Genomic DNA, 23,759 nt, shown 5'->3' on the forward strand with positions numbered 1-23,759 from the left:
CCATGTATATTGGAGACATCTGAGCAGGACACACCCAAACCCAAGGGTGTTGTTGGCTGGCCGGTGCCCCAGGAGCTGCAGACTCCACTTTTGGCCCTGCCCAGCGGCACAGGTGACTTTTTTTTGGCTTTTCTTTCTCCCAAGACCCCAACAGCTGGAGCACCCCAGATTTCCTGCCCTGCCACCCAGCAGGGGTTCTGGAGTGCCCTGCCCCGTGGTAAGTTGCTCACACACCCGGCTGGAGGGCAGTTTGGAACAAGGTGGTTGAAAATCTGGCTTTTACTTGAATTTTTTCCACAAATCGGGGGCTACAACTGCCTTGCTGCTGGTGCCCATCCCCTTGGCTCAGGATTTTTCCCCGTTTAACTTGGTTCTCCTTGGGTTCGGTGTCTCTTTGGGAGGTTTTAGAGTTTCATAGAATCCCACATTGGTTTGCTTTGGAAGAGACCTTAACGCCCATCCCATTCCACCCCTGCCAAGGGCAGAGACAGCTCCCACTGTCCCAGGCTGCTCCAAGCCCTGTCCAGCCTGGCCTTGGACACTTGCAGGGATCCAGGGGCAGCCGCAGCTTCTCTGGACACCCTGTGCCAAGGTCTGCCCACCCTCCCACGGAACAATTCCTTCCTGAAGTAAAGAATTCCAGCCTGGAGCCAAGAACTCCTTCCCAAAGTTAAGAATGTCTTCCCAATTATTTTCAGTAACAACCCTCTAAATTCGAGTGCCGCCGATCTCCCAGTGCCAGGCCACTCCCGGAGGGGTTTTTAAGGCACTCGGTGGCCGGAGGGTGCCTTTGTCCCTTTGTCCCTCTTTTCCCATTCCCTTCGTCCCGCGGGGCAGCGCCGACAAACCGGCAGCGGCTCGCGGCGCCATCGATGCGCTCCGCGCTCCGCTGCTCTCCCCTGCGGCGGCCCTCGGCCGGTGACGTCATCGGCCGCCCCGGCGGGGTCCCGCCGCCGTCGCGCGCCAAATTTGAAGGCGGCGCGCGCGCGGGGCCGCGGCTCGCGCCCCCTCAGGCCGCGGCTCGCGCCCGCCCCCTCAGGCCGCCATGGCCACCCCGCCCAAGCGCAGCCGGCCCGACGGCCGCCTCAGGAAGGTCGCCGTGGAGGGCAACATCGGTGAGCCGGCGCCTCTCTCCTGCGCGGGGAGCAAGGGATGGGCAAAGGGCGAGTTGGCGGCTTCCGCGGCGCTCGGTGCTTTCGGCCGTGTCTGGGCGAGGCACGGCTCTGCGGACTCTTCACTGCCTACCTGCCTCCTGTCTTGTCTGATTTCTTTCCTCCCTTCTGTTTCTGCCTTACCTCTTCCCTTCAATCTCTCTTTCCCCTCTTTGCTCTTTCCCTCTATTTCCCACACTTTTTCTCTTCTTTTATTCTCCTTTTCCCCCTTTACCTTGTGTGAGGGCTCCTTCCACTACGGCAGAGCGGGGCCACAAGATTTTCTTGGCCCTTTCCCTCCGTAAAAGGCTTTTAATGGGGTCAGGAGGGACAAACGAAAGCCAATTTATCATGTCAGAGACTTTACCCTGACACCGCAAAAAAAAAAGGAGATTTGAGAGAGGGGACAAAACCCAAAGCTTTCTATTACAGTTTTTAACTGATTTACCTGTTTGGTGTGGAAGTCCGGGATAAGCTTTTCTGCACGTCTTTCCCGTTTGTGGTTGAAAGCGCCCAGGATCACGGAACTTCCCGGGTTAGGAGGGATCCATAAGGATCTCTGACCCCCACTCCTGGCCCTGCACAGGACACCTCAAAATATCACCAGGTGCCTCTTGTCAAACCTGTTTAAATTCAGATGAACTAAAACCCTGTTGCTCCATTAACTGATCTGGCTCATGGAGGGTGCGGGAGGGTGGTTTATGGGGGTGGAAGGCAGTGTTGAGCATTAGAAATAACGCTGCTGTGGGTGATTTCTCACTGACGTTGTCCCTGGATGCTTTTCCTACAGCTGCAGGGAAATCCACCTTTGTGAATATTCTGAAACAAGCCAGTGAGGAGTGGGAAGTGGTTCCCGAGCCTGTAGCTAGATGGTGCAATGTTCAGCAAAGCTCTGGAGACGACTGTGAGGTAAAAGAAGGGAAAAAAAAGCCAAATGTACCTCTGATTTCAGCATACCAGTATATCCAGCTGACTGAGTATTTTGCAGACTCTGTGTGATAGCAACGCTTTTGCTGATTGCTTTCCCAATGTCTTGAGTTCCTCTTTTCCAGTCTGTTTGGTCTATTATGGAATAAATATTCAACATCAGATGTCATTTCTGAAAGTGGTAAAATGGTAAAGAGTTACCTGTAGCCCCTGTGAATTAACCAGGTGAGTGGAGAGGCTTGTTTCTGTGCCATGAAAAGTGTGCGTAGGAAATCAAGAGCTGCTGCTCACTTGGTGTTAGTGGTGGGATTTTTTTCCCTAGCTGCCTGTAAATCCATTGGCAATCCAGCTGCTGCTTCCCGTGCAGGTGGCTTTTGAGGGACTGGAGAACTTTGTTAGACCTGGCAGAAAGCACAGTGCCGTTTGGTTAACTCGGTGTAAAACTGAGTGGGCACGCCTTGCTCCTGGCTTCTCCTCAGCTGCGTTTTTCCGGGATCAGCAGTCTGTTCCTTTTCCCGCAGGCCCAGGAGCTGAGCACATCACAGAGGAGCGGCGGGAACGTTCTGCGGATGATGTACGAGAAGCCGGAGCGCTGGGCCTTCACCTTCCAGACGTACGCCTGCCTCAGCAGGATCCGGGCTCAGCTCGGCGCCCTGGAGCACAAGCGCGGGGACGCGCAGAATCCCGCGGTGTTCTTCGAGCGCTCCGTCTACAGCGACAGGTAGGAGCCCTCGAGGGGCAGGGGAAACCTCTCCCGAGTCAAATCACAGGATGTGTGGGCTTGGAAGGGAGCTCTGCAGTCCAAGCCCCCAGCCAAGGCAGGGTCACCTCAAGCAGGTGGCAGAGGAGTGTGTCCAGGTGGTTGAAATGCTTCTAGAGGGAGACTCCGTGACCTCCCTAAGCAGCTGTGCCGGTGCTTGGCCACCCTCTTGGAAAGAAGTTCTTCCTCATGTTGAGGCAGCACTTCTTGTGCTTTAGTTTATGGCCAGCAAGAAAATGTCCAAATAAATGCCCCATCCTGTGTTTCTGGATTCAGGAGGTGAGACCTGGTCACTGAATCCCACCCCTTTATCCTTAGGTGTTCCCCCTGTTGTAATACATTGCATGAATTAATGTGTTTTAATTTATTGTAAATAAATGAGTGTTATGTGGGTTATTCCTGTTCACCTGAATTGCAAATGTTGGTGGTCTTCATGTACACAGCTCCAGGGGCAGAGTACCAGCTGTTTATTCCACTCCAGGAGATGGTCAGAGATGCTGCAGTGTTACCACTCAGCTTTTTCTCTAGTCACTGTGTTTGAGGCAATCCGAGGGATTCCTGTGTCCAAGAGAAGTTTTGTTTCCGTCGCTTCAATATCCACAGGTACATCTTTGCTGCTAATTTATACGAGTCTGACTGCATGAACGAGACCGAGTGGGCAATTTACCAGGACTGGCACGACTGGATGAATAAACAGTTTGGCTCGAGGCTGGCTCTGGATGGGATCATTTATCTCCGAGCCACTCCTGAGGTGAGGGCTACGAATGTGACAGCACCCAACACAAGTCTGTGTTCTGGGCCTGTTAGAGCTCAGCTCAGGCTGCGCTGCTCCCCTGAAGGCTGCAGTACTTGAGCTGTGACTAGGTCTGGAAGTACAAAAAAAAAAAAATTGTTCTTTCAGATGTAGACAGTGTGTAGACAATGAAAGAGAGCTGTGATGGTAATGATTTTCTCATTTTACAAACAATACATGAGAACAGTAAACTAGAAAATAGCACTGGAATAAAGCAAGCGACTGCAGGAAAGTACAGAATGCCTCTAGGAATAGCTGTTATGTGGGGAATATAGCTGTACAGGGAATGGATACAACAGTTTCCAGTAATGTTACAGCTGATGTGGGGGTGGTCTGTGAAGCCCCCACACCTGGAGTGCTGGAGCTAAGCCAGGTGAAAGCACACCCTGTATGCGAGGCCTTATGACCGTGCTTTTATCTTGGTCCATCTAATGTTTGTTTAAAAGGAGAGAACAGAATAATACCTCCTTTGAGTGTGAAATTTGCATGAACAAGAGAAAAACATGAGGTTCAAAGAGCTCTGATGAACTTACAAATCACTTTGATAGTTTCTTGCTGCCAGCTTCCATTCAGTTTTGTTATGGTTGTAAAAAACTGTGGAATGTAACACACTGGAGTAACTCTGAGGGCTTTTTGTTTTTGAATTTAAGAAAAGAATGTATATTTAAATTGCAAAGTACAACACTTAAGCAATTTTGGCTTGTTGAGACTTTAGGTGTGCTCAGGATGAGAACAAATGATTTTAAACGTTTGGTTATTTTAAATTTGGATAGTTCCGTGCTCTTGGCATGCAATACAGCAATTTACTTGGTTTTATTATATTTTGCCTTTAGAAATGTTTGAATAGGATTTACTTGCGTGGAAGAGATGAGGAACAAGAAATCCCCATTGAATATCTGGAGAAGCTTCACTACAAACATGAAAGCTGGCTCCAGCACAGGACACTGCGGTAGGGTTTGTTGAGTGGTTCCTTGGGCATAGATAAATCCTTGTAAGGATGTTCTGTGGCTTTTTCTACCAGTGAAACCTCAGCTTTTCTTACGATATGTAAATATGAGCTGCAGGCATGTTTCTATCAGTGTTTCCTTAGTAGTAGTGTCTTTCCAGCATGTTCATTGTCGCTGGAATGACAAGTTCTCTTCACGCAGAGCTCTGAGCAGCATAGGCTTCAGCTGAACTGGCTTTAACACAAAACGTGCTGTTATTCCATTAGGTGCTGGGGGAGAATGTCTGGGAATCATTGGTGTGTCCCAGGAGCCATGCTGTAAATTCAGAATTCTTGGCTGTAATTTATAGACTGCTCTCTCCTTTATTTCCAGCTACTAATATTTGCTTTGTTCCTCTCCCAATACAGAACAAATTTTGACTATCTTCAGGAAATTCCGATTTTAACGCTTGATGTTAACGAAGACTTCAAAGGCAAAAAGGACAGATATGATCACATGATCGAAAAGGTAAAATTTCATAAGCAGTACAAATGAATGATTCATGTTGCTCTGGAAATAGACTTTACACTCTAATCATCCTTCTAAAATATGTAAGTCACAGAGTTCCGTTCAGGTAATGAACAGTTTTACATGCTATGGCAATGCTTATTTTAAAGGTAGGCCAAACCTTTATCATTTAACTGCTCAGGTGTTCGGTACTTGAATCCCAGTGGGAGTCACGTGAGGACAACTTGACTTTGATCTGAGTAGCTGCAATGACTTACAGACCTCAGCATGGTTTGCACATGTTTTTCCATTCTTCAGAAATCAAGTGTTCCTTCACAAGAAAAGCAGCTTTGTCTTTGATCTCCATTGATCCACCTAGGAGTGGAAGTGTTCACCTGATTAAAACCAGTCTTGCTGGCTGAGCTAGTTAATCGATGGAATGACCGGAGATGGCAGCTGTGGAGGGAGCATGCTTCCCATCTGCACAAGATGAGATAAGGCCAAGCTCTGCAACTTAGCATGGATTTTGCAGGAGTTTTCTCTGGGGTAGCTATCGGGTTATCTGGCAGCAGCCTATGCCCTGTGTTTGCCCTATTTTTTGGCATTTCCTAAATGGAGCCAGAGAAGAGATACACTTGATGAGGCTGGGTACATTGTGCTGTGTGAGGACCCAGACCCTTGTCTTTTCTTCTTCCCTCTGCTGTGATGCTCATCCTGATACTGGGCCTGGTATGTAAATCCTGACAGGATTTTCCATGCAGGATTACTGGTGCTACTCTCTGAAGCAGAGATTGGCTTTCTCATGGTGCCTTTCAAGTTAGTCTTGGCACAGTTAGGTGTTCCCTTCTCTACAGGAAGGGATTTGACCTCTTTTTTTCCCCACCTCTTTGAGCCCTGACCTGGGAAGGGGAGGGTCACAGTTGGAGAGTGTGATCCAAGATCTGTTTCCATTTCACATCAAGAATTTGGACAAAGTGTTTGCAGATGGGCTCTGTGTAGGAGAGAGAGCCTTTGTCAAAAGAATAGCATCATATCCTCTAAAAATGGTTCCTTTTGGGAGTAGCCTGGCTTGAGCGGACAGGAGAAAATACTCCCAGTTTGGGCTGTGTCACAGCCTAGTTCCAAGTATGTTCCTGAAACTTAAAGGCAGGCATTGTGAGCTTGGCACTGATCTCCAGTATTGGATTTTCTCTGAGCAGTGTGGTTTTGTAGGTATTGTTTCATTATTTCTTTGCCAGCCTCAGGTTCCGAGGGACATCCCGGTTAGGTGCCCTGGGTTGTTCACCAGCATTAAATCCGACTGGTGTGCTGCAGGCAGTGGGCGTGACTCTATGGTTTCCAAATGACAGCTCTTTTGAGGTGGCCATTATCCTCCTCCTGTCTGGGTGACACCTGCTTGTAATGCAGTCCTTTGTGGCAGAGGGCTCTAGTTCAGGACCACAGGAGAGGTGAGCATCATTCCATCGTGGCTCTCCCTGCATCTGCCAAATTACAGGTACCATGTCTGGAAATGTTCTTGATGGACAGGTAATGGCATGGCTGAGCCAGAGCTGCTTTTTCCCTGTTTAGGTTGTAGCAAAGCATAAAGCAGAGGAGAGGTAAATATACTTGCTGCCTACTTCTGTTGATAAACACTTAGTGTGATTGACAATATTTGTTTCTCTTTGCAGGTCAAAGAATTTTTGAGCACTTTGTAATCCTCTTTGAAGTGCACAGTCAAACCATTCCAAACTTCTATGCGATCCAAGTACAGCTTCTTCCTTCTTTTATAGGAGGCCTCTGGAGAGGCACGACTCAGTCCTGGTGATTCAGTTGTGAGGAACAAATAAACTTAGTGAATAGGGGAATTATTAAATAAATCGGTACGTCTGTTCAGTATGATGGGAAGTGACATGCACAGATTCTGAAGAGACAAGGATTCTGAGTATTTCCAAATGATTTGCCAGTTTTTGATCAGACCAATGAATTCTAGAGTATTTTGTAGGTGTTTTTAATTTATTTTGTGCCCAACTGCTATTTAATTTTGAACAAGGTAACTGGTTTTTAGATCTCTTCATTGTTTTTTTTTGCTGCATGGATTTGTAATTGATGTTTTCTTGGTTCCCAGGAAGTAAAAGGTAAAAACCATTTTTGCTGCTGAGGGCATTTTATTATAACCTGGAATATTATGGTTTAAAGTACACAAAAATGTTTTCTGATGCTTTTCATAGAAGTTGTTCTTCGTAGAATACACTGAATTAAATCCAAATGTGACTGAGGTTCTGTATATAGCAAGTGATTTTTTATATCTGTTTCTGTTATGCACTGCAAACCAGGATATTCTAGACTTTGTTACCTAGCATGTTTGGGTTTTTTTTTACCAATTTTTTTTAGCTTTTCTAAGAACAGTGCTGTGGGTGTTGTTGGTCACTCCTCCTGGAGAGGAGTATGTTTGCTTGCTAGGCACTGCACTGGGCAGAAGGGCATTTTGCAGACGGCCTCCATCTATAAATGACGTGTTGCTAAACCATCCCATAATCGCATTAGGGATGTGACAGGTGGCTTCCTGCTTTTGTTCCAGCTGCTCAGTGTGTTCATTGAGTCTTGTGGGTGCCTATCCCAGATCCTGCACTGTTGAAAGTAGGTTTTTTAGTCTCACCTGCTTGGAGTAAGAAGTGGAGACCTCTGTGGAGTAGCTGCTGCCTGAGCCTCTTGTTCCAGGTGCAGAAAACAAGCTTCAGGCTACCCATCTCAAGTGCTGGGTTTTATGAGCTGCTTTGTTCTGCTTTAAACACTTCTGAGTGCACAGTCGGCTTTTGAAGGCACGATTTTATTGTAAAGCTTTTTATTGTCTACTGTGGTGCTTCTGCTACCTGCCTGTTGGAAATGAGATTTATTCCTTTATGGCTGGAGTTGTGCTGGCATTCCCTAACCATTGGCTGAAAAATAAAAGTGGTTGGAAAGACTTTGTAGTGCTTAATAGTGTTGGCTTCTTGTCTCATAAAAGAAGTAATATTGTGGATTGCTCATATGTAATACTGGTACTATAAGTGTATCTGGTGTAAAAACGTTCTCGAAGATTTCTGAGAAACTGACTTCACTTTGTTTTTTTCATGTGTGGGAAATTAACTCATGGGACAGAGACACAAGATTACATCAAGTGCATTGTGTGTCTGATAATTCTCAGTACAAGAGTGTTGTATAATATTTATGTTGTACAGGAAGTAGCCAGTAGCTTGGCAGAAAATCTTTTGCAGGACTTGAAGGTTGCACAGTAAGAAAAGATTTTAAGATCTTTGCTCCAGAAAGGAAGTGAGGTGGAATGGATGAAGATTCAGTTCAGATTTACTTGAAACACATAGTACAAGCTTTTAAAGCATTCTTGGCAAGAGTCTGAACAGTAACAACTTATTTTGACTAACAGTGCAATTATTTCTACAGTTTCAGCTGTCAAAATTGTGGATTTAATTACAGGAATTGGAATGACAGTGCTCGTTGCAAGGAAGTAAACATGTCTGAGTTCTAATAAAGACTTCTTTTGAAACCCATCACAGAGAGCACACAGAAATTCTGTGGCAGGTTATCTGCAGCCTGTTCCAGAAAGCTTTGCAAAATCTCTGCCTGCCAAGTTTGGGTTGGAAGGAGCAAAGTCATGACCAATTATAAGAATGTTTTTAATTGCTGCGGAGAAAAAAACAATACCAAACCCCAAACACACACCCCACTGGCCCCCAAGCTCCTGGGGGATCTGAAAGTGGCTGGCCTGGAGCACACGAGGCTGCAGTTGTTTGTATGTAGGACAGACACAGCACAGACAGCAGCAGAGATGGCCTGAGACTGGTCTGCCTGTGCCTCGGCTTAGACCTCAGCTCCAACAGTACCTCAGCCTTCTGAACCTGTCAGTATTTCCTTTGCTTACATCTATTCCCAGGCTAACACAAACCAGGATTGTTGTGTTGGCTTTTGCCTTTTAGAGATGCGAAAAATTTCTGAACTGATGTCTGCTGTTTGGTGAGAATTGTTTTTCAGCCTTTGGATGTTGTGTCCCTTTCTCTTCCCTTGGGTAAGAGATACTCTGATGGAATTGCCTAGGAATGCTTGCTTGTTTTAATCAAGAGTTATCATGATCAGGAAACAAAATTGGGATGCTGTTTTGTTTTCCAGTTAGAAAGCAGATTGAAGTACTGATTAGTAAGGTTTTAATTGTGATGCAGGTGTGAGCAATGATCTTGTCTCATTTTAGTCTCAGTCCTTGTGGCTGTTTTCTGTATAGTGGATCTAAAGTTCTCTTCTAAGTTTATTTAAGTTCATCTTCTCATCTCTAAATGTTTCTTAAAATAGCTACCATTTTTGTAGGTAGAACCTAATTTTCTATAATTTGGTGTCAGTTACTAGTACTGTTTTCTGTTTATTTAAGCAGACTTTGTAATAACAGAATTGTATATAAATATGGTAAGTATTGAATTGATTATGTTCTTTTTCTAGTAATTAGGTATTCAAGAATCTCTTTGTGAAATAAAAATTACCCAGGACAAACTCGCTGTGAACTCTTATGCGTAGACCAGAGAAGTCTATTTGTATGCAGCAGTAATGAGGTATATCTTAGGAAAACACAGTGTGCAAGTGCCCTTGCCAAGAGGTTTCAGCATAACCAAGTGTATAGACCTCCAGGTGTTTTTTTCCAGCTCCTGTTTAGACTATCTGCGTGACTGTGAGTAAATAAATCACTCTTAGCTTCCCTCTTTTTGTCTTTAAAATATTGATATCTCCCCATACCTTCAGGAGTGTGGGAGGAGGCATTAGTTAAAATTGATGTGCTGTTTTGTAGGTATGAAGTGTGCTGTTAAATAATGGAAAAGGAAGGGAGCCCTGGTTTTAGGTTTTGCTCTGCAATGCTCTGATGCCATTGGCCCAGATTCATGGCCCATGAAAGTTATTTTTTTTAAAAGATATTAAAAGCCATCAGTGCAATGTTAGCTGTGAAAAAGGAAAGCTGTAACCATTTGTGAGGAAAGGAAATTTAGGAGAACTTTGGTCTTGAAATACAAACTGATGGCAAAACTGCTGCAGTCCCTGTAGCCTGTTGATAAAGGGGAGAAATGCATGCAGGAATCTACCACTGGAGGTCATTGTGTCTCAGTCCCTGGGCTAGCTGCAAGAGGAGCATTAGGGCATTACCAGTGAATGGCTGTGGGAAAGGTAAAGGAGGAAGAGGTGTGTTCCTCGCTCAGCCAGAGGATAAGTAGTGCACGGAATGAGATAAATCTTGCTCTCTGGGAGGAAGGAGTGGAATAGAGCAAACCCCGCTGGATTAAGTGAATGACTAGAAAAGGCTGAGCTGATGGCAGGGGTTTGGTCACCAGAAGGCCTTCTGTGCAGCCACCAGCTGTTTCTGTGCAGGGAGTGAACATTAGCACATGGATAACACTAATCCCTCTGGGTCTGAGCCATGGCAGCCTTCAGGGCTGAGCTCTCACCCACACAGAGCCCCGAGCAGGGCTGATGCTGCTGCCAAGTAAAACACCTAGCAGCCCTACTAAATGAGGCTATGCACAGTGCTTACTGTGCCAAAGCAGCCTGAACTGGGCATGCATCTCCAGAATGCCAATTGAAATCCAGCAGTGACAAAGAGTGTGGATTCCACACTGGGAGTAAGCAGTGCAGGAATTTATTTTACCTTAGGTATAATGGAATGCTCAGAGCCCAGACTGGAGTCTTGCGTGCAGGTGACTTTTCTTTGGTCTGTGTTTTGGTTTATGGGTATAGAGAATCTGAGAGTAGTGTGAATAAGGCTATGGTGCATGCTAAATGAGATTGCAGGCTGTTGCTAATTTCTTGGATTTGTGCTGACTGCTCTTCCCAATGCCCTGGCAGGCTGGACATGCCATATATGATCTCCAGGAAGTCAAGGTTGTCCAGCTTGCACCATGGACGTTTGCTGGCTTGTTGTACTGCCTGGCTTGGAAAAATGTTGGCTTCTGGGAGTTATTTACAAAAATGTTGCCACTGCAGCTCTTTCAGAGGACATCCTGTGCTTTCTCCTATCCTGTATTTTGTGCTTTTTATCTCCAATTTCCTTCTAAGTTGTTGTGACTTGTATATTAATAACTGCTAGAAACATGATCTGATACAAGTTGTAACAGACAAATTAAAGACACGGCCTTTTTGAGCATGTGGCTTCTGCCCTGCTCCACTTGGCTGTCTTTGGTTTTCTAGTCCTCTTCTTTGAGTAGTTCTGCTGAATTAACCCATGTGCTTGTCAGGGCTTTTCCTACGTCCTCATGGTTTCAGCACCAGCTATGGATGTATGCTGACTGTGTGCTCTTTTCTCATCATTGCCTTCAGATTTGCCTCTGCTGCTTTGATGAAGCCATAGCTGTTTTGTGCTGAGCCTCTACCACACCTTTGGTGTTGTCCTCGCTCATGGCCTTTACCCCAAGCCCTTGGCACAGAACAGTGGCCTCAGGTCATTGACTGGCTTGTTGGTCAGTCACCTGTGTCCCGTCTGTGCTGCACCTCGTGAGGAGAACACCCACAGTCACAAACGGCTTGGCTTTTTAGGTATCATTCCTGATCTGCAGTGCTGCTGCTTTCCCGAGGGTTTCCTGCAATGGTCCAGCATAGTCCTGTAGGTATTCCAGGTGTGCTTGTCCTTGCCAAAGTTTCTTTGCTGTCTCTGCTGTGTTGTCTAGAGAGTGGGCTCATGTCAACTGACTGAAGAGCTTTTTCCTGTGGGGGTTTTGGTGCAGCTGCTTTAACCAGTCTAGTTTCTGCCTGGGAGATTTGTGACACAGGAATATAGCTCTGTTTTGTGGAACTGAGCAGTCTTAGCAATTGAAGAGTGAAGGGAGATTCCCTGAGGCTGGGAGCCGTTGGGCTCTCCATTGGCAGCATTCCTTGTGCTGTTGTGCATGAACTTACACTCAGGTTTTTATGGTTAATGAGTGCCCCTGCTATTCTTAGACCTTTAGCTGTGGAGAACAGATTAATCTCACAGTTTCAGCTCTTTCCTGCTTAGGTTTACCCTTCCCCATTGACAAAACCACGGCTTGTGCACAGGACTAGCCTTTTCCTGGAAGGACAGGGTGACACTGGTTATTCCACTGCTGGTGGCTTCCAGCCTGTTCAGCATTTTAGGATAGGTGGGACCGAACTCTGGGGATGCTATGGCACGGTACACTCTCAAAAGGAATTCTTACTGTGGTTGCCAAATGTCACGGCTGTAGTGCATGCTTTAAACTCCTGTGATACACGTTTGCTGTTACTTAGGTATGTAAATAATGGCCTTTCTTGAGATCTCTTAGTGACTTCGCCTATGCCTGCAGTGGGACTGATGGAATTCGTCCATGCCGGAGATGAGTCACTAGCTCTTCCTGTCTGAAAATTTCCTTTTCTCCCAAGGTTGCTCACCCATGATACACTCAAAGTGATAATGCATCTGCATTTTATGTTTTATTGACGGTCTGCACTTACCAGTTGCCCTCAGATGAGGACACCTTCAGCGTCTGGTTGCACTGTTGGCTTTAAAGACTGCTGTTAGCATTGCTTCTGGGATCGTCGGTACAATCCAGCTGGAATCATATTGGCAGGAGGTCAGAAAGCATTGCTGGAAACGTAGCAATTGTGTTTGCTTGTTGTGCAGCACAGGCTGAAGATCTCTGGATCTTTCAAAGCCCTTCTGTGGAACCCTCCTTTTAGCCACTTTTGTCATGAATTTTTTGTCTCTGTATTTGTTGGGCTGCCTTGGGTTTTTTTTTCTCTCTTCTACTCTGCTTGTCTCTAGTGCTGGAATATAACCCAGTTCTCCTTCCTGGTCTGTCATGCCACTGCCCACAAACTGAGCTGTTGCATTTCATTTCCCTACACCGGCACATGTGTTGGATGGGGATACCTAGACTGTGCTGTGATTTCACCTTCTCAGCTCTTAGCCTGGATATTTAGGCTAAAGTACTGGCTGTTCCCATTCTGATCTTTGTCTCAGGTAACTGTAGTTGCTTCAGGTCCTGGAAGACATGTCTATAGGGGATTAGATCTGTCCTACGACATTTCCTGCTGGCTGGAATAGGATGTCCCTTAAATGATCTTTTCTTTCACTAGGAAATACTTAAGGTCTCAAAATTCAATGTAGACACTAGAATTCTTGGCCTCTTAATGTAAGTACTGATTTCCACTTCTGCTCCTTGGTTTCAGGATGTTTTGTTTGGGGACTTTGTTTTTTTTGGCAGGGCAACACCCAAAACCTTTCATGCTGTCTCTGATCTGGTTAAAAAATTACATTATGTAGTTTGTTTTAAGTTTTTGTTGTTGTTGGGGTTTATTTTTAAGGGGACTGTGGGCTGTTTTAAAATGAACTTATATCTGAAAAAAATACCCAAACTACCAGTAATTGCAAATCCTTGGTTCCTGTGTTGACTGCCTGACAGTGTGAGATCTTGGACATGTTGCTCTTGTGACCCTGAGTCATCAGTAGCACCTGTACTGCTGATAGCAAGATGTGCCTTGAGGGTTGGGCTGTATTTTTAACCTTTTAGCTGCTGTGGAAGTCGTTGGGAGGATGGCAGGAGCTAGAGGGAAATTGTCAACTGCTGTTTTTTAAAGAGCAGAGGTTGAGATAGATGTTAAGGGAAATAGATTTCTCAATGAGACAGCTATTGGACGGGGAGATGCTCATATGGTGGAGCTGATTCTCCTGATATGGCTCACACAGTTTTGCTCATCTGGCAGGATATGAGAATGAGATGCCTTGGACTGAATCTTTGGCTCATGTTTGTTATTGAAGCTTCATTCAAAGTAGCTCCACAGAAATCAAACCAAGAAACAGATCATAGAGATGAGGGAACTTTGAGTCCTTACAGGAAACAGTACAGCTGTCATCTGGGGTGAAGCTGAGGTACTTGTAGGCTGGCTTTGAAGTAGGCTCTTGCTGAATAGAATCCATGAAGGTCTGTTGTGCACAATCCACTGGGAGTCTTGGGAAGGAAGGCTGGGGTGGCTTGGACAGATGGGCTGGTGCTAGCGGGGCTGTGCTCCAGCGGGGTCAAAAACGCTGGTTCTGATCCTGCAGTTCCCAGTGTGTGCTGGGGACATTCCTGTCATCCAACAGCAGCATTTCATCAGCGCCTCTGCTTTGCACAGTGATGAGAGGAGAGTCCCATCCACAGGATGGGGCTTTTCGGTCCCTCAGTGGTCAAAATGAGGGTTGGCCCTTGAAGTTAGCTTGCATGGAACTCCTGTTTTGAACTACAGTGTGTCTCTCACTGGAATGGCCAAGTGAGGGGTGAGAGTAGGCAGTGACCTGAATAAAGCAGAATACATCACATAGCATTCTCAGGGAATGGGGTGAACAGGGACTAGACCAAGCAGGTTTACAGACATTAGGAGTAAATTGACCAATGAAATTTTACTTCCAGGTTTGGAAGTACAATGCTGAAAGGTCTGCTCAGCAGTGGGGGTTTTTGTTTTTTCTAAAGGAGGGAAGGATAAAAACTGACCTGTTTTTCTGTAGCTGACAATTATACTACAGAGGTGGGACATGTCACCTAAAGACATGCCTGAAGAGCTGTTGCAGTGTATGGAGTTTCCCACCCATATCTGATGGAAGGGAAGAGGGACAGAGTGGGGGTTAGGAAAGTTCCATGCTGCTAACCTGTTACCTTGAGCGATTGCCAAAGCTTCAGCACTCAGAGAGCAGGTGGGTACTGAGTTCCTGCCTTGCCAGTGACACAGCAAAACCTCTGTGCTGGCTCCTGCTTGCTGGAATTGGAAGTAAGCAACAGTGGGAGAACAAAGGCAAGGGTAAGTCCCTCAAGGAATGTTAATACCCTTGGTTTTCTCTCCAGGTCTCTATGTCCCACTTCCCAAGGGAGGTGTTTGGTGTTTTGTTCTTCACAGATGATGGCTGATGGGGCTGAGGAGGCTTACTGTGAGACTACTGTGATGATGAATTCAGTCATGCTCTGCCATATCAGTTCCCTATCTAGACCCAGGGCAGTGCTGCCACTCGAGGGTTGTGTGTGTAGGAAAAGCCATTCGTGAAGGGCTGGATGCTCCAGTGGTTGTTGTGGAGTCAGGCCTTTACATCCTCACAGAACTAATGAATAAGAACAGCTTTGAAGGGGATCTCCTGATGGTTTTTCTCTGCCCAGTAAACAGGTTAACGACTAAATAAGGCCATTACAACAAACTTGGCAGCCTTTCTTGTCTTCTGTCTTCTGTTGGCACAGTTGCTTTGGTTAAAGCTCTTTCTGTCAGTGCAGGTTTTGCCTGGAAAAGCTGGAATCATTTCTTGCAGCAAGACTTAGTTTTTACCAGGAAAGGCTGTGCTCACCCTACAAGCCCTTTGCTGGCGTCAGGCAAGGCAGAGGTGTTCTGAGCTCATGGTGCAGGCTTGCCCTCAGAGCGAAGGTCTGGGCACAGCTGTTTATTTGAACTGGGGCTTAGCTAAGCACATGTTGTAAGAGAATGAAAGTTTGTTGTTTTCTTTTCCCCCGGCACATAGCGTATTGTCAAAGAGGAACCCACCAAGTTAGCCTGTGGTTTTTATGTTTGTTTTCTTAATAGCATCTCCCAGTCAGGAAAACATGCTGAGAAAGGACCTGGGAGAGAGCCATCAGTCCCAAACCTGATGGTGTTTTTGAGGCTCTCCATTTCATGCCCTAAATGTGGTGGGGTGAGAGGGAAGGTGATCTCTAATCCAGCTAAACACACCTGACTCCAAACTTGGGTTTGTTTGCTTGAGATTAAGATATGCAGATGAGCACTCTGTCAATGTTTAATGAAAGGGCTTAGTGTGGTGGCTTCCTCTGACACTCATAAATTTGATATACTTGTATTTTCCTTTGGATATGAGTTGTGTGGTTTTTTTTCTTCCATTTCCCCTTCTTGGTAACTGAATTCTGCTGGCTTAGAGCACAAGTGCATTCAATTTTTACAAGTCACTGATGGGAGATGGAGAAAAGAGATGTTTAAGATACCACTCAGCTTCTCAAAAAGAGCATGTGAGAAAGTTGATTTCCCCCCACAGGCAGGTCCTGCTCTGGCAGGAAGGGACATCATGAGATGTGGGATTGGGCAGACTTCTACTGCTTTGGAAAAAATTATATTAGAAATGTAAAACCAGTATTGTTGGGATAGTAAGATGAAAAATATACTGCAAATATAAAATAACATGGAGAAAAACAGCCTCTGTGAAGTTGGTATTGCTGTAGTATTTAGAGATGCATTTCACCCTGGAGCTCTTTGCTTATCTCCAGTCGGTAAGGAATTGGATATGTTTAGATGATTACCTAAGAAAAGGAAAAGGGTGTTATGACTTCCTTGTAAGGAAGGCATTTGGTTATAATTCATATAGAGCAGGGAGTCTTTCTCGAGGCTGGTGAAAATCCCCAAGCCAGCCCCACTGCTGATTTCTTCACTTGTCCTGACTGCTGTTACAAATCGCTTACCACAGCAGTGCTCTCCTTGCCCCTGGCAGCATGTTGCACAACCTCATCTCCAGGGATTTGCAGCAATGTTCCAATTAAATTGGGCATCAGTGTTCATCTATTTGGTTTTTTTAAAGCTGGATGTGTGATACATGATTTTTGAGTGGCTGGAAGAAGTTAGGAGGCAGTAGAGAGTCCTTAAAAGGTTATTTAAGAACTTGAAAGTAGCTTTGCTGAACTGTGGATTTCTATTGATAGAGCAGGCCACATCAAAACAGTCCTCTAGTAAAGCTTGGGGCTGATCACAGATTGGCTCTAGTGAATGAGTTTCCCACATGCTAGTAGCACAGAATTTATTTATACACAATTGTATTTGTTAAGAAATTAAGAATTTCTTTGTCTTGTTTTTTTTTTTTTTTTTTTTTTTTTTTTTTTTTTTTTGCTACAAAGGCAGCCTGCACCCTTTGTAATCTTCTTCTGTAACTCCATTCTCCTGAATAACAGAGTCAAGGAACAGTGTGAGTTGGAAGGGACCTTAAAGATCATCATCTTTCAGCCCCTGCCTGGGGAAGGGACACCTTCCACTATCCCAGATTGTTCCAAGCCTTGTCCAGCCTGGCCTTGAACACTTTCAGGGATGGGTCACCCACAGCTTCTCCGGGCAGCTTGTGCCAGGACCTCCCCTGTCCCACAGGGAAGATATTCCTTCCTGATATCTCTTCTAAACCTGTCTACTTCTCAGTATTTATTTTATTTTCCATGACTTGGTGGCTTTGCTTGACATGTTCATGGAGCTTGGCTTCTGTGATTGAAGGGGTTCTATCTAAATAGTGATGGTATGATGGTCCCAAGTGTGTAAGTCTCTCTGCCAAGAGACTTACTGACCCCTTCCTCACAATAGGTTTTTCTTCCTTATATTTATAGGTTAACTGGTGTAACTGGGATTTGGGTAACTTATCAATAACTCCCCCAGCTGTTTGGGTACTAGCTAGAAAGAAGCAAAAGGAGCTTCCTTCTTCCACGAGGTTCTCACCAAGTTTACTGTGTCATTTGAGGTTTGCTAGGCAGATGGCGGTTTTGTAGGACTTACTGTTGGGCTATTTTCCATAATGATTTGGGAAAGCTAATTATTTTTTCCTCCCAGTCCAGGAATGATTGCTCATTTTTTCCCATCACTGAGGCACTGGTTGGAAATAGGCAAATATTTCACAACTTTTTGAAGCCAGCTGTGCTCCTTCCCTGCTGAGAGCCCTCCAGCACTCTCCTTATCTGCCCTAGAAGGAAAATGCAGCCTGTGTTGACATGCTTAATTTCATTTCTTCCTCTGACTGAACATAACCTGGCACAGCCCAGGACTATTCTTGACCCTCACTAGAGGACTGTATGTGATTGGGTTTAATCCCATGTCCTGCTATCATCAGGAGATGTCACCTCACTCTGCCACCTCTCTCTGTAAACCATCACTGTTTTCTCAGTGGTGCTTGGATTTGCAAAGGAGCAGGGCTTCTAAACTCCTGACAAATTTTACCACATCCTGCATAGGCTTTAGCAGCAGCTTTGAGGTTTAGTAGTGTCTAGGGAAAAAAGTTCCCACAGCATCTAGCCAGAGTGTGCAGTCACAGTGATTCCGAACAAGGAGTATTGCTCTGTAAACACACACAGCACAGTTACTGCTCAGTAATCCCTGCATCTCATTATGTTTTTGGTTTTTGGTGTCTCATAGTTGCCATTCCTGTAATCTCTTAGCACCTGGGATCTGGGTTTTGGCTTTCTTCTCTAGGAAGATTCTGGGTTTTCTGTCTAACAGGCTGGCCTGCACAGCCCAGATGGCTGAGGGCCAGTGGGTGTCAGAGTGCCCATGTAAGGCCAGTTCTACTGGGTAGATTTGGAAGGGAGGTCCTTACAGTACCCAGTGTAGTGGCAAAAGCCTGCCTCTATGCCCAGGCCATTGCCAAATCCTGAAAGTCATTCCTATATGGATATGCTGGTCCTTCTGAGAATTGTCCAGGATTTCCCAGCCTTGCCCACAAGTTAAACAGTTTTGGGGGTGTGCATGTGTTGTGGGGTAGTTTGCTTTTTCCCACTGGCTACTGCAGCCTTGTCTTTGACTTCTTCCTTTCTCCCATGAGTGTGGTTTAGAAATGAACTGGCTAATCTGATGCTTTAATGATGGCCAAAATAGCCTTAGCCTCAGTGGTCAAACCACCTGATTTTATCTACCTCCTAGAGAGTCCTTCCTCCCTTTTCCATTTGTTAGCGGACAGAGGTATTTGCTGGATAAGCAAGGCTGGGCAGGAGGAGAAAGCTGAAAGCTTGTCACACAGTAATGAACTAAGTGCCTTCTTCAAGTCCCACAGTTGCCTGCCTTGGCTACAGAGAGAAAAAAGCCCTTGTTGCTCTGTGGTAACAAGCTGGTCTGGTGTCCTGGTGGGAATGCACCTGCAGCAGAGCCTCAGGGCCTGCACAGCTAGTTGAGATGTTGAAAGATGAAGCCTGGTCCAGCCTGGCTCAGCCCCACTGCTGACTGTTTCACCCGGCAACTAACAGTCCTCTTCTTTTTGCAGTGTGGCCCTGGCCTTTTCAGAGGCATCTGGGCACAAGACAAATCATCTCTTTTATTTGTTCTAGGCACCCCTGCAGCTCCTGGTATGGCTGGCAGTATCTGAGACTCTCCCAATCCTCCATCGTGCATCGTGAAGCTGAAAAGGGACTTGCTCCAGAAGCACAAGGAAGGAGCAGAAATGCATCTCAGGTAATGGGGGGAGTCCATGGTTACAGCTGTGGTGGATCTTCCTGACTGATCCACACCCAGCGTATGCTTCAGCAGGACACGTGATTTAATATTTTACTTGGGCACTTGTAGCTCATGGTTATATGACAGGAAGAGAGGAAAAATATGAACTGGTTCTCTGATGTCAAAGTAAACAGACATTCTCCAGTGTTTTTGGAATTGGGCTGAGCAAGTGTGCCCTGGGCTGGTGGGAAAATATCTTGTGGGAAGAACCTCTGTGGTCCTGCAAACCTAAAGGAAAGTGGGATTAGACTCTCGGGTTGTTCCATGCCTGAGTAATGCCACAGAAGGAAAGGAAAACTGGTTCCTGCCGAGTGTCAGATGTCATGTTAACAACAGGACACTGTGCTGCTGTTACAAAGGGTTTAACTTGGAGACCTGTCAGCAATTAATTGCAGTTGACTTTTAAAACAATCCTTTTTTTAAGTAAAGAACATTTTATTATTAAATCTGCACTACCTTCACAGGCTCAGGAATTTTAAGTATTTGAATTGGTTGCAGAAGCAATTTAGCTTCTAAATCCCTTTAGAGATGAGATCATGCCAGTTCTTTCCATAACAAGAGTGTACAGTATTTATTTCTGCTTTTTATACAACTGCCATTTTTTTGAATTGTCTTTTGGCTCAGCTACTTAAAGCCAACCTCTATTATTGCCACAGTGTTCTGACTGTGCCTTCTAATTATAAGGCACCCAGGAGGAATTCAGTCTAACACCATCTTCCTTCAACATGTTGTTACATCATCTGCAGAAGGATCAGAGAGATAACCCTTTGTCCCAGGTAAATTAGAGCAAGTGGAACAGCAGAAGCAAGCTGGCATTACTTCCTCACGGAAACAATGTGAGGGTACACTAGGGAAAGGACTGGCTGACCACAGAGCAGACTTGCCTTCTGGAGAGAGGAGGTATCCCACTGCTCCAGGCTTTGGAACAAAAATGTCCCAGAAACAGTGAGGTAGAAGCTCCAAAAGTCACACTGCTGTTTAACATGTCCTTTCCTACTCTGGTTTCTGGAGCTGCTGAGGAAGTGTGCTGGCTCTAAGACATCTGCATTTTTGCTTGGAATTAAGTAATAGTATTGGTATTTGCTTGGTATTAAGTAATGGTTTGAAGGACCCAGGAGAATACATAAGGGATGGATATCTGTTGGAAGCAATCTCGATGCTCTCTGAAAACAAGAGACTCATAACATTTCAGAAATTACCATCGGTTTTGGGTGTCCCTGTTGGGGTTTATCCCCTTTGGTCTAAAGTCCCAATTTCTAATGGGAAATAACCTGCATGATGGAATCTGAGGGAGCTGAAGCACCTTGGTGTTTCTGAGAGTCTCCAAAGGGGCACATGCAAAATGGATTCACGGCTCCAGTAAATGTTGGCTGGAGAAGGAGCCACTGGATGGAGCTCTTGTCCTGTAGTTGGCCACCACTGGTTACCTGAGAGGCATGACCTGTACCGGTGAGTAATGCTCCTAGAAAACCAGTCTTTGAGCAAGGTAAGGGGCTGGGATTCCAGTCTGATAGCATGGTGGTGCTATTGATAATGCTGTATTGTTTTCTGAGAAACCCACACCTCCTGGTCAAGAAGGGAAAGTTCAAGCAGTGTGATTAGCTGTGAGCATTTGGGAGACCACATTCATCAAGGTGGACAAGCAGGTATGGCCACCACCAATCTGGGGAAAACCCAAGTCTGAAAGGTGTCAGGCAAGGATTTGGTCTAAACTGGTGGCTCTGAGCTTTCAGAGCCAGATGCTTGTGGTTGCAGTTAAGCTGCTCACCTGAAAATCAACAGTTTTCCAGATGTAAGGGGGTAATAAATCCAGAAAGAAAGCTACATGTATGTGCAGCTCATGTAGTTAGCGACATCAAAACTGAAGCATTTCAGAGAAACATGATCCTGTTCTCCATGGAGATGGCTGGTCAAACTTCATTCCTGTTGTTGGCTGGAAGGAGCAAAATCACAAGGTTTAAGTCTGAGGATTGCTGAGACTGACACTGTTGGGAGTGGGGATTGCAGGGAGTGAGGGGTTAGAGAAAGTCATGTGGTTGTATTTGGCTGTTGGTGATGGTTTGAAGCTGTGTCCTGAAGGGAAGTGCTTTTAGTGGAAAGATTTCCAAATGGTGTTTGCCCTAGTTTTGTGACAAAGATGTTGGTCAAGAGGGGATTTTAATATGATTAGTGCTTACAGGCACACAGTCTGAAATAGCTTAAAGGGTCTACCTTTTGATCTTTCTAAAAGTGCAAAAGGGGAGGACACTTCTTCAAAACCTACTGAAGATTTCATTTTTTTAAAAACAAAGACTAAGTGTATTGTTTGACTTGACTGTTGGGCTTTCTTGAACTGAAATGGGCCACATTATGTAATTTTATCTGCCTTTTACGAGGCATTTAAAAACACGGCTTTTGCTAGTTGTCCGCCTGGTTAGGAGTTAAAAGGACAAGTGAAATAGTGCTTATGACATACTGTGTATTTTTTAAGACATAGAGTTCTTTCAGAGGAAGGAATTAGAATTGGAATGCTTCCAAAATCCAGTTTTAATAAAGTGTGCGTGACTTCAGAAAGGAAAAATTCCTTTCTTTTCACTTGGTTGCTCTTCTCATAAAAAGAGTTTGGATCTGTGTGTATGTGCCTACACATGTGCATGTTGCATCATCACTTTGGACACAGGTTTAAGATACTGACTGGTGGGATCTCTGGATTGTAAAATCACCTGTCAGAATACCTTGCTTTAAAGACTGTGACTTGCCTCCTTTGTTTATTTTTGCTCACTGGTGTGGGATAATATTTGCAAATGACCGGTTTCCAAAGAAAATTAAGTGTTTACTGCAGGAATTTGAGTCAGGCTCAGGGTTGCCTGACATGTACCATTTCAGGTGCAGTTATGCATCCAGCACTTTGTTTCCTTTGCCTGCAAAAAGTGCCAAGGATGTCATATGTGGCTGGTTTGCCCCCTGCCATTCAGGGGAGAGCTAACCCTGCCCTTCCAACTCGCTGTCCTGGCATTCCTTATTAAACATTCCTGACTGACTATCCAAAGCCTTCCTTTATTCACTATTCAGAGCCTTCCTTATTCTGTGCAAAAGATTATTAGGACAACTATTGGTAGCCAGTGGTAGCCAGAGGGCTGATAGCATAGCTGAAAGTCAACAGTGACATGTTGCAAGGTGTCACTCTATTGAGGCTTTTTAGAGTGTGCTCCCAGCTGTTCTACCTGCTTGGTGCTGCTTGGACAGAACAAGGCTTAGTTCTCTCTTGTGTGCTGGTTGTGGGCCACACACTGGCCTCCCTGTCCCAGCAGGAACTGCCTCCTAAACAGCTTCCCAGGTCTTGGGTTGCTGGCTGTGGGTGCTGAGAAGCTACTGGAAGAGGGGTAAGGAGTTGAAAGAGGATGTGGGTCACATTTTTTTTCAAGTTCTTTGTGGCATATGCGTTATGGCACAATGCCTCTGGAAAAGTAAACAGCACTTCAGGTTTAGTCATGCCCTGTGCTTATTATAGTCCTGCTGAGGGATTCCAGCAACTTGCCAAGTGCCAGTGCCTAGCACTGGATAGGCATCCCAGCCGCAGAGCCATCTGCCTGGTGGGTTGGGAAGAGCCTCTGACAGCTGGTGGAGATGCTGGGTGGGAAGAGCTGGTGCACAGACAAATGACATGCTAATCCCAAGTCGGAAAAGGGGGGTGATGCCAGCCGTGCGGGACGGGGATTTTTGCCTGGCAGGTGTCTGCAGACCTGCTGGCTCCCCAGAACAGGCTTTCCTCTCCTTCTGCCAGCGCTGGCCTTGTGCTCTCAAATTAGTCAGCGCTCGGGCAAAGCGCGAACAGAAATCACATAGCTGAGAATCTAACTGTGCTCTGCCTAGGTGCTTGTGAGGGTCATCAGGAAGGTTAACACGAGGCTTTCTGCTGTGTAAGCTGCAGGAAAATTCTTCTGCCCAAATTCCTGCTTGCTTGCTGAGCTTTGACTGCAAGAAGAGTGAAGAGAGCGCATGAGAAAGCTCTCCAGGGAATGAGCAGCGGGATGGGCTTAGGAAGAACAGAGTGCTGTGCTGAAGTTTGATTTTCAGCAGCTGATATCTTCTAATATGAAGTTGCAGCCCAAAAATATAGAGACAGAATATAAAAATACAGCAGTGAAAGTGACTTTCCATGCTAATGGCTAATTTTGCTTTCTGTTTTTAACTCTGCTCAGAGTTAGCTTTGAATCTACTTACATGATGAGGACATCAGCACTGCCTGGTTTTGAGAATCAGGCTGGCATTTGAATGCAAGCTGAAGTCTATTTCTGCAAGTGTGATGCAGAGCACTCTCACCAAACTGTTAGAATTTCCTGCTAATTGTGGTGTTTCATTTCTGGCCAACTGCATTCCAGAATGGCCTCTCTCTAATGTGCTATTTACTGACTCTATTTTAGTAGATAAACTCCCCAGCTTAGCAATAGGAAATTTCTCTTCCTTGTACAGTGTTCTAAAGCCTCTTTAAACTGGACAGAAATCTATAGGCTAATGTG

At 45.4% G+C, this 23,759-nt stretch overlaps 2 protein-coding genes across 3 annotated transcripts in view; both read left to right on the forward strand.

The window, feature by feature from the left end:
- Positions 1-949: 949 nt before the first annotated feature.
- On the forward strand, positions 950-19,218 carry DCK (deoxycytidine kinase). Of its 2 annotated transcripts, none has more exons than XM_085579477.1 (7): positions 950-1,115; positions 1,942-2,060; positions 2,600-2,799; positions 3,442-3,589; positions 4,465-4,580; positions 4,986-5,085; positions 19,095-19,218. In XM_085579477.1, exons 1-7 carry the CDS (start codon positions 1,046-1,048, stop codon positions 19,161-19,163), a joined length of 822 nt encoding a protein of 273 aa, XP_085435603.1. In that variant the 5' UTR covers positions 950-1,045; the 3' UTR covers positions 19,164-19,218. The 2 variants fall into 2 exon arrangements, with proteins under 2 accessions (XP_085435603.1, XP_085435604.1); XM_085579478.1 differs by lacking the exon at positions 19,095-19,218 and adding an exon at positions 6,735-8,008.
- Positions 19,095-23,759, forward strand: part of SLC4A4 (solute carrier family 4 member 4) — a 142,157-nt gene continuing 137,492 nt past the window's right edge. Inside the window, exon 1 of the mRNA XM_085579433.1 lies at positions 19,095-19,218. Coding sequence (XP_085435559.1) covers positions 19,208-19,218 — 11 coding nt within the window. The 5' untranslated portion in view covers positions 19,095-19,207. The remainder of the gene's footprint in view (positions 19,219-23,759) is intronic.

This window comes from Lonchura striata, chromosome 4, assembly GCF_050655825.1.
Source record: "Lonchura striata isolate lonStrDom1 chromosome 4, ASM5065582v1, whole genome shotgun sequence".
In the NCBI taxonomy this organism is placed as follows: Eukaryota; Metazoa; Chordata; class Aves; order Passeriformes; family Estrildidae; genus Lonchura; species Lonchura striata.

Coding starts and splice junctions, on each gene's coding strand:
- DCK (XM_085579477.1), top strand. CDS start 1,046: ATGGCCACCCCGCCCAAGCGCAGCCGGCCCGACGGCCGCCTCAGGAAG. Junction 2,061..2,599: donor GCTCTGGAGACGACTGTGAG/GTAAAAGAAGGG, acceptor CTTTTCCCGCAG/GCCCAGGAGCTGAGCACATC. Junction 2,800..3,441: donor CGCTCCGTCTACAGCGACAG/GTAGGAGCCCTC, acceptor CAATATCCACAG/GTACATCTTTGCTGCTAATT.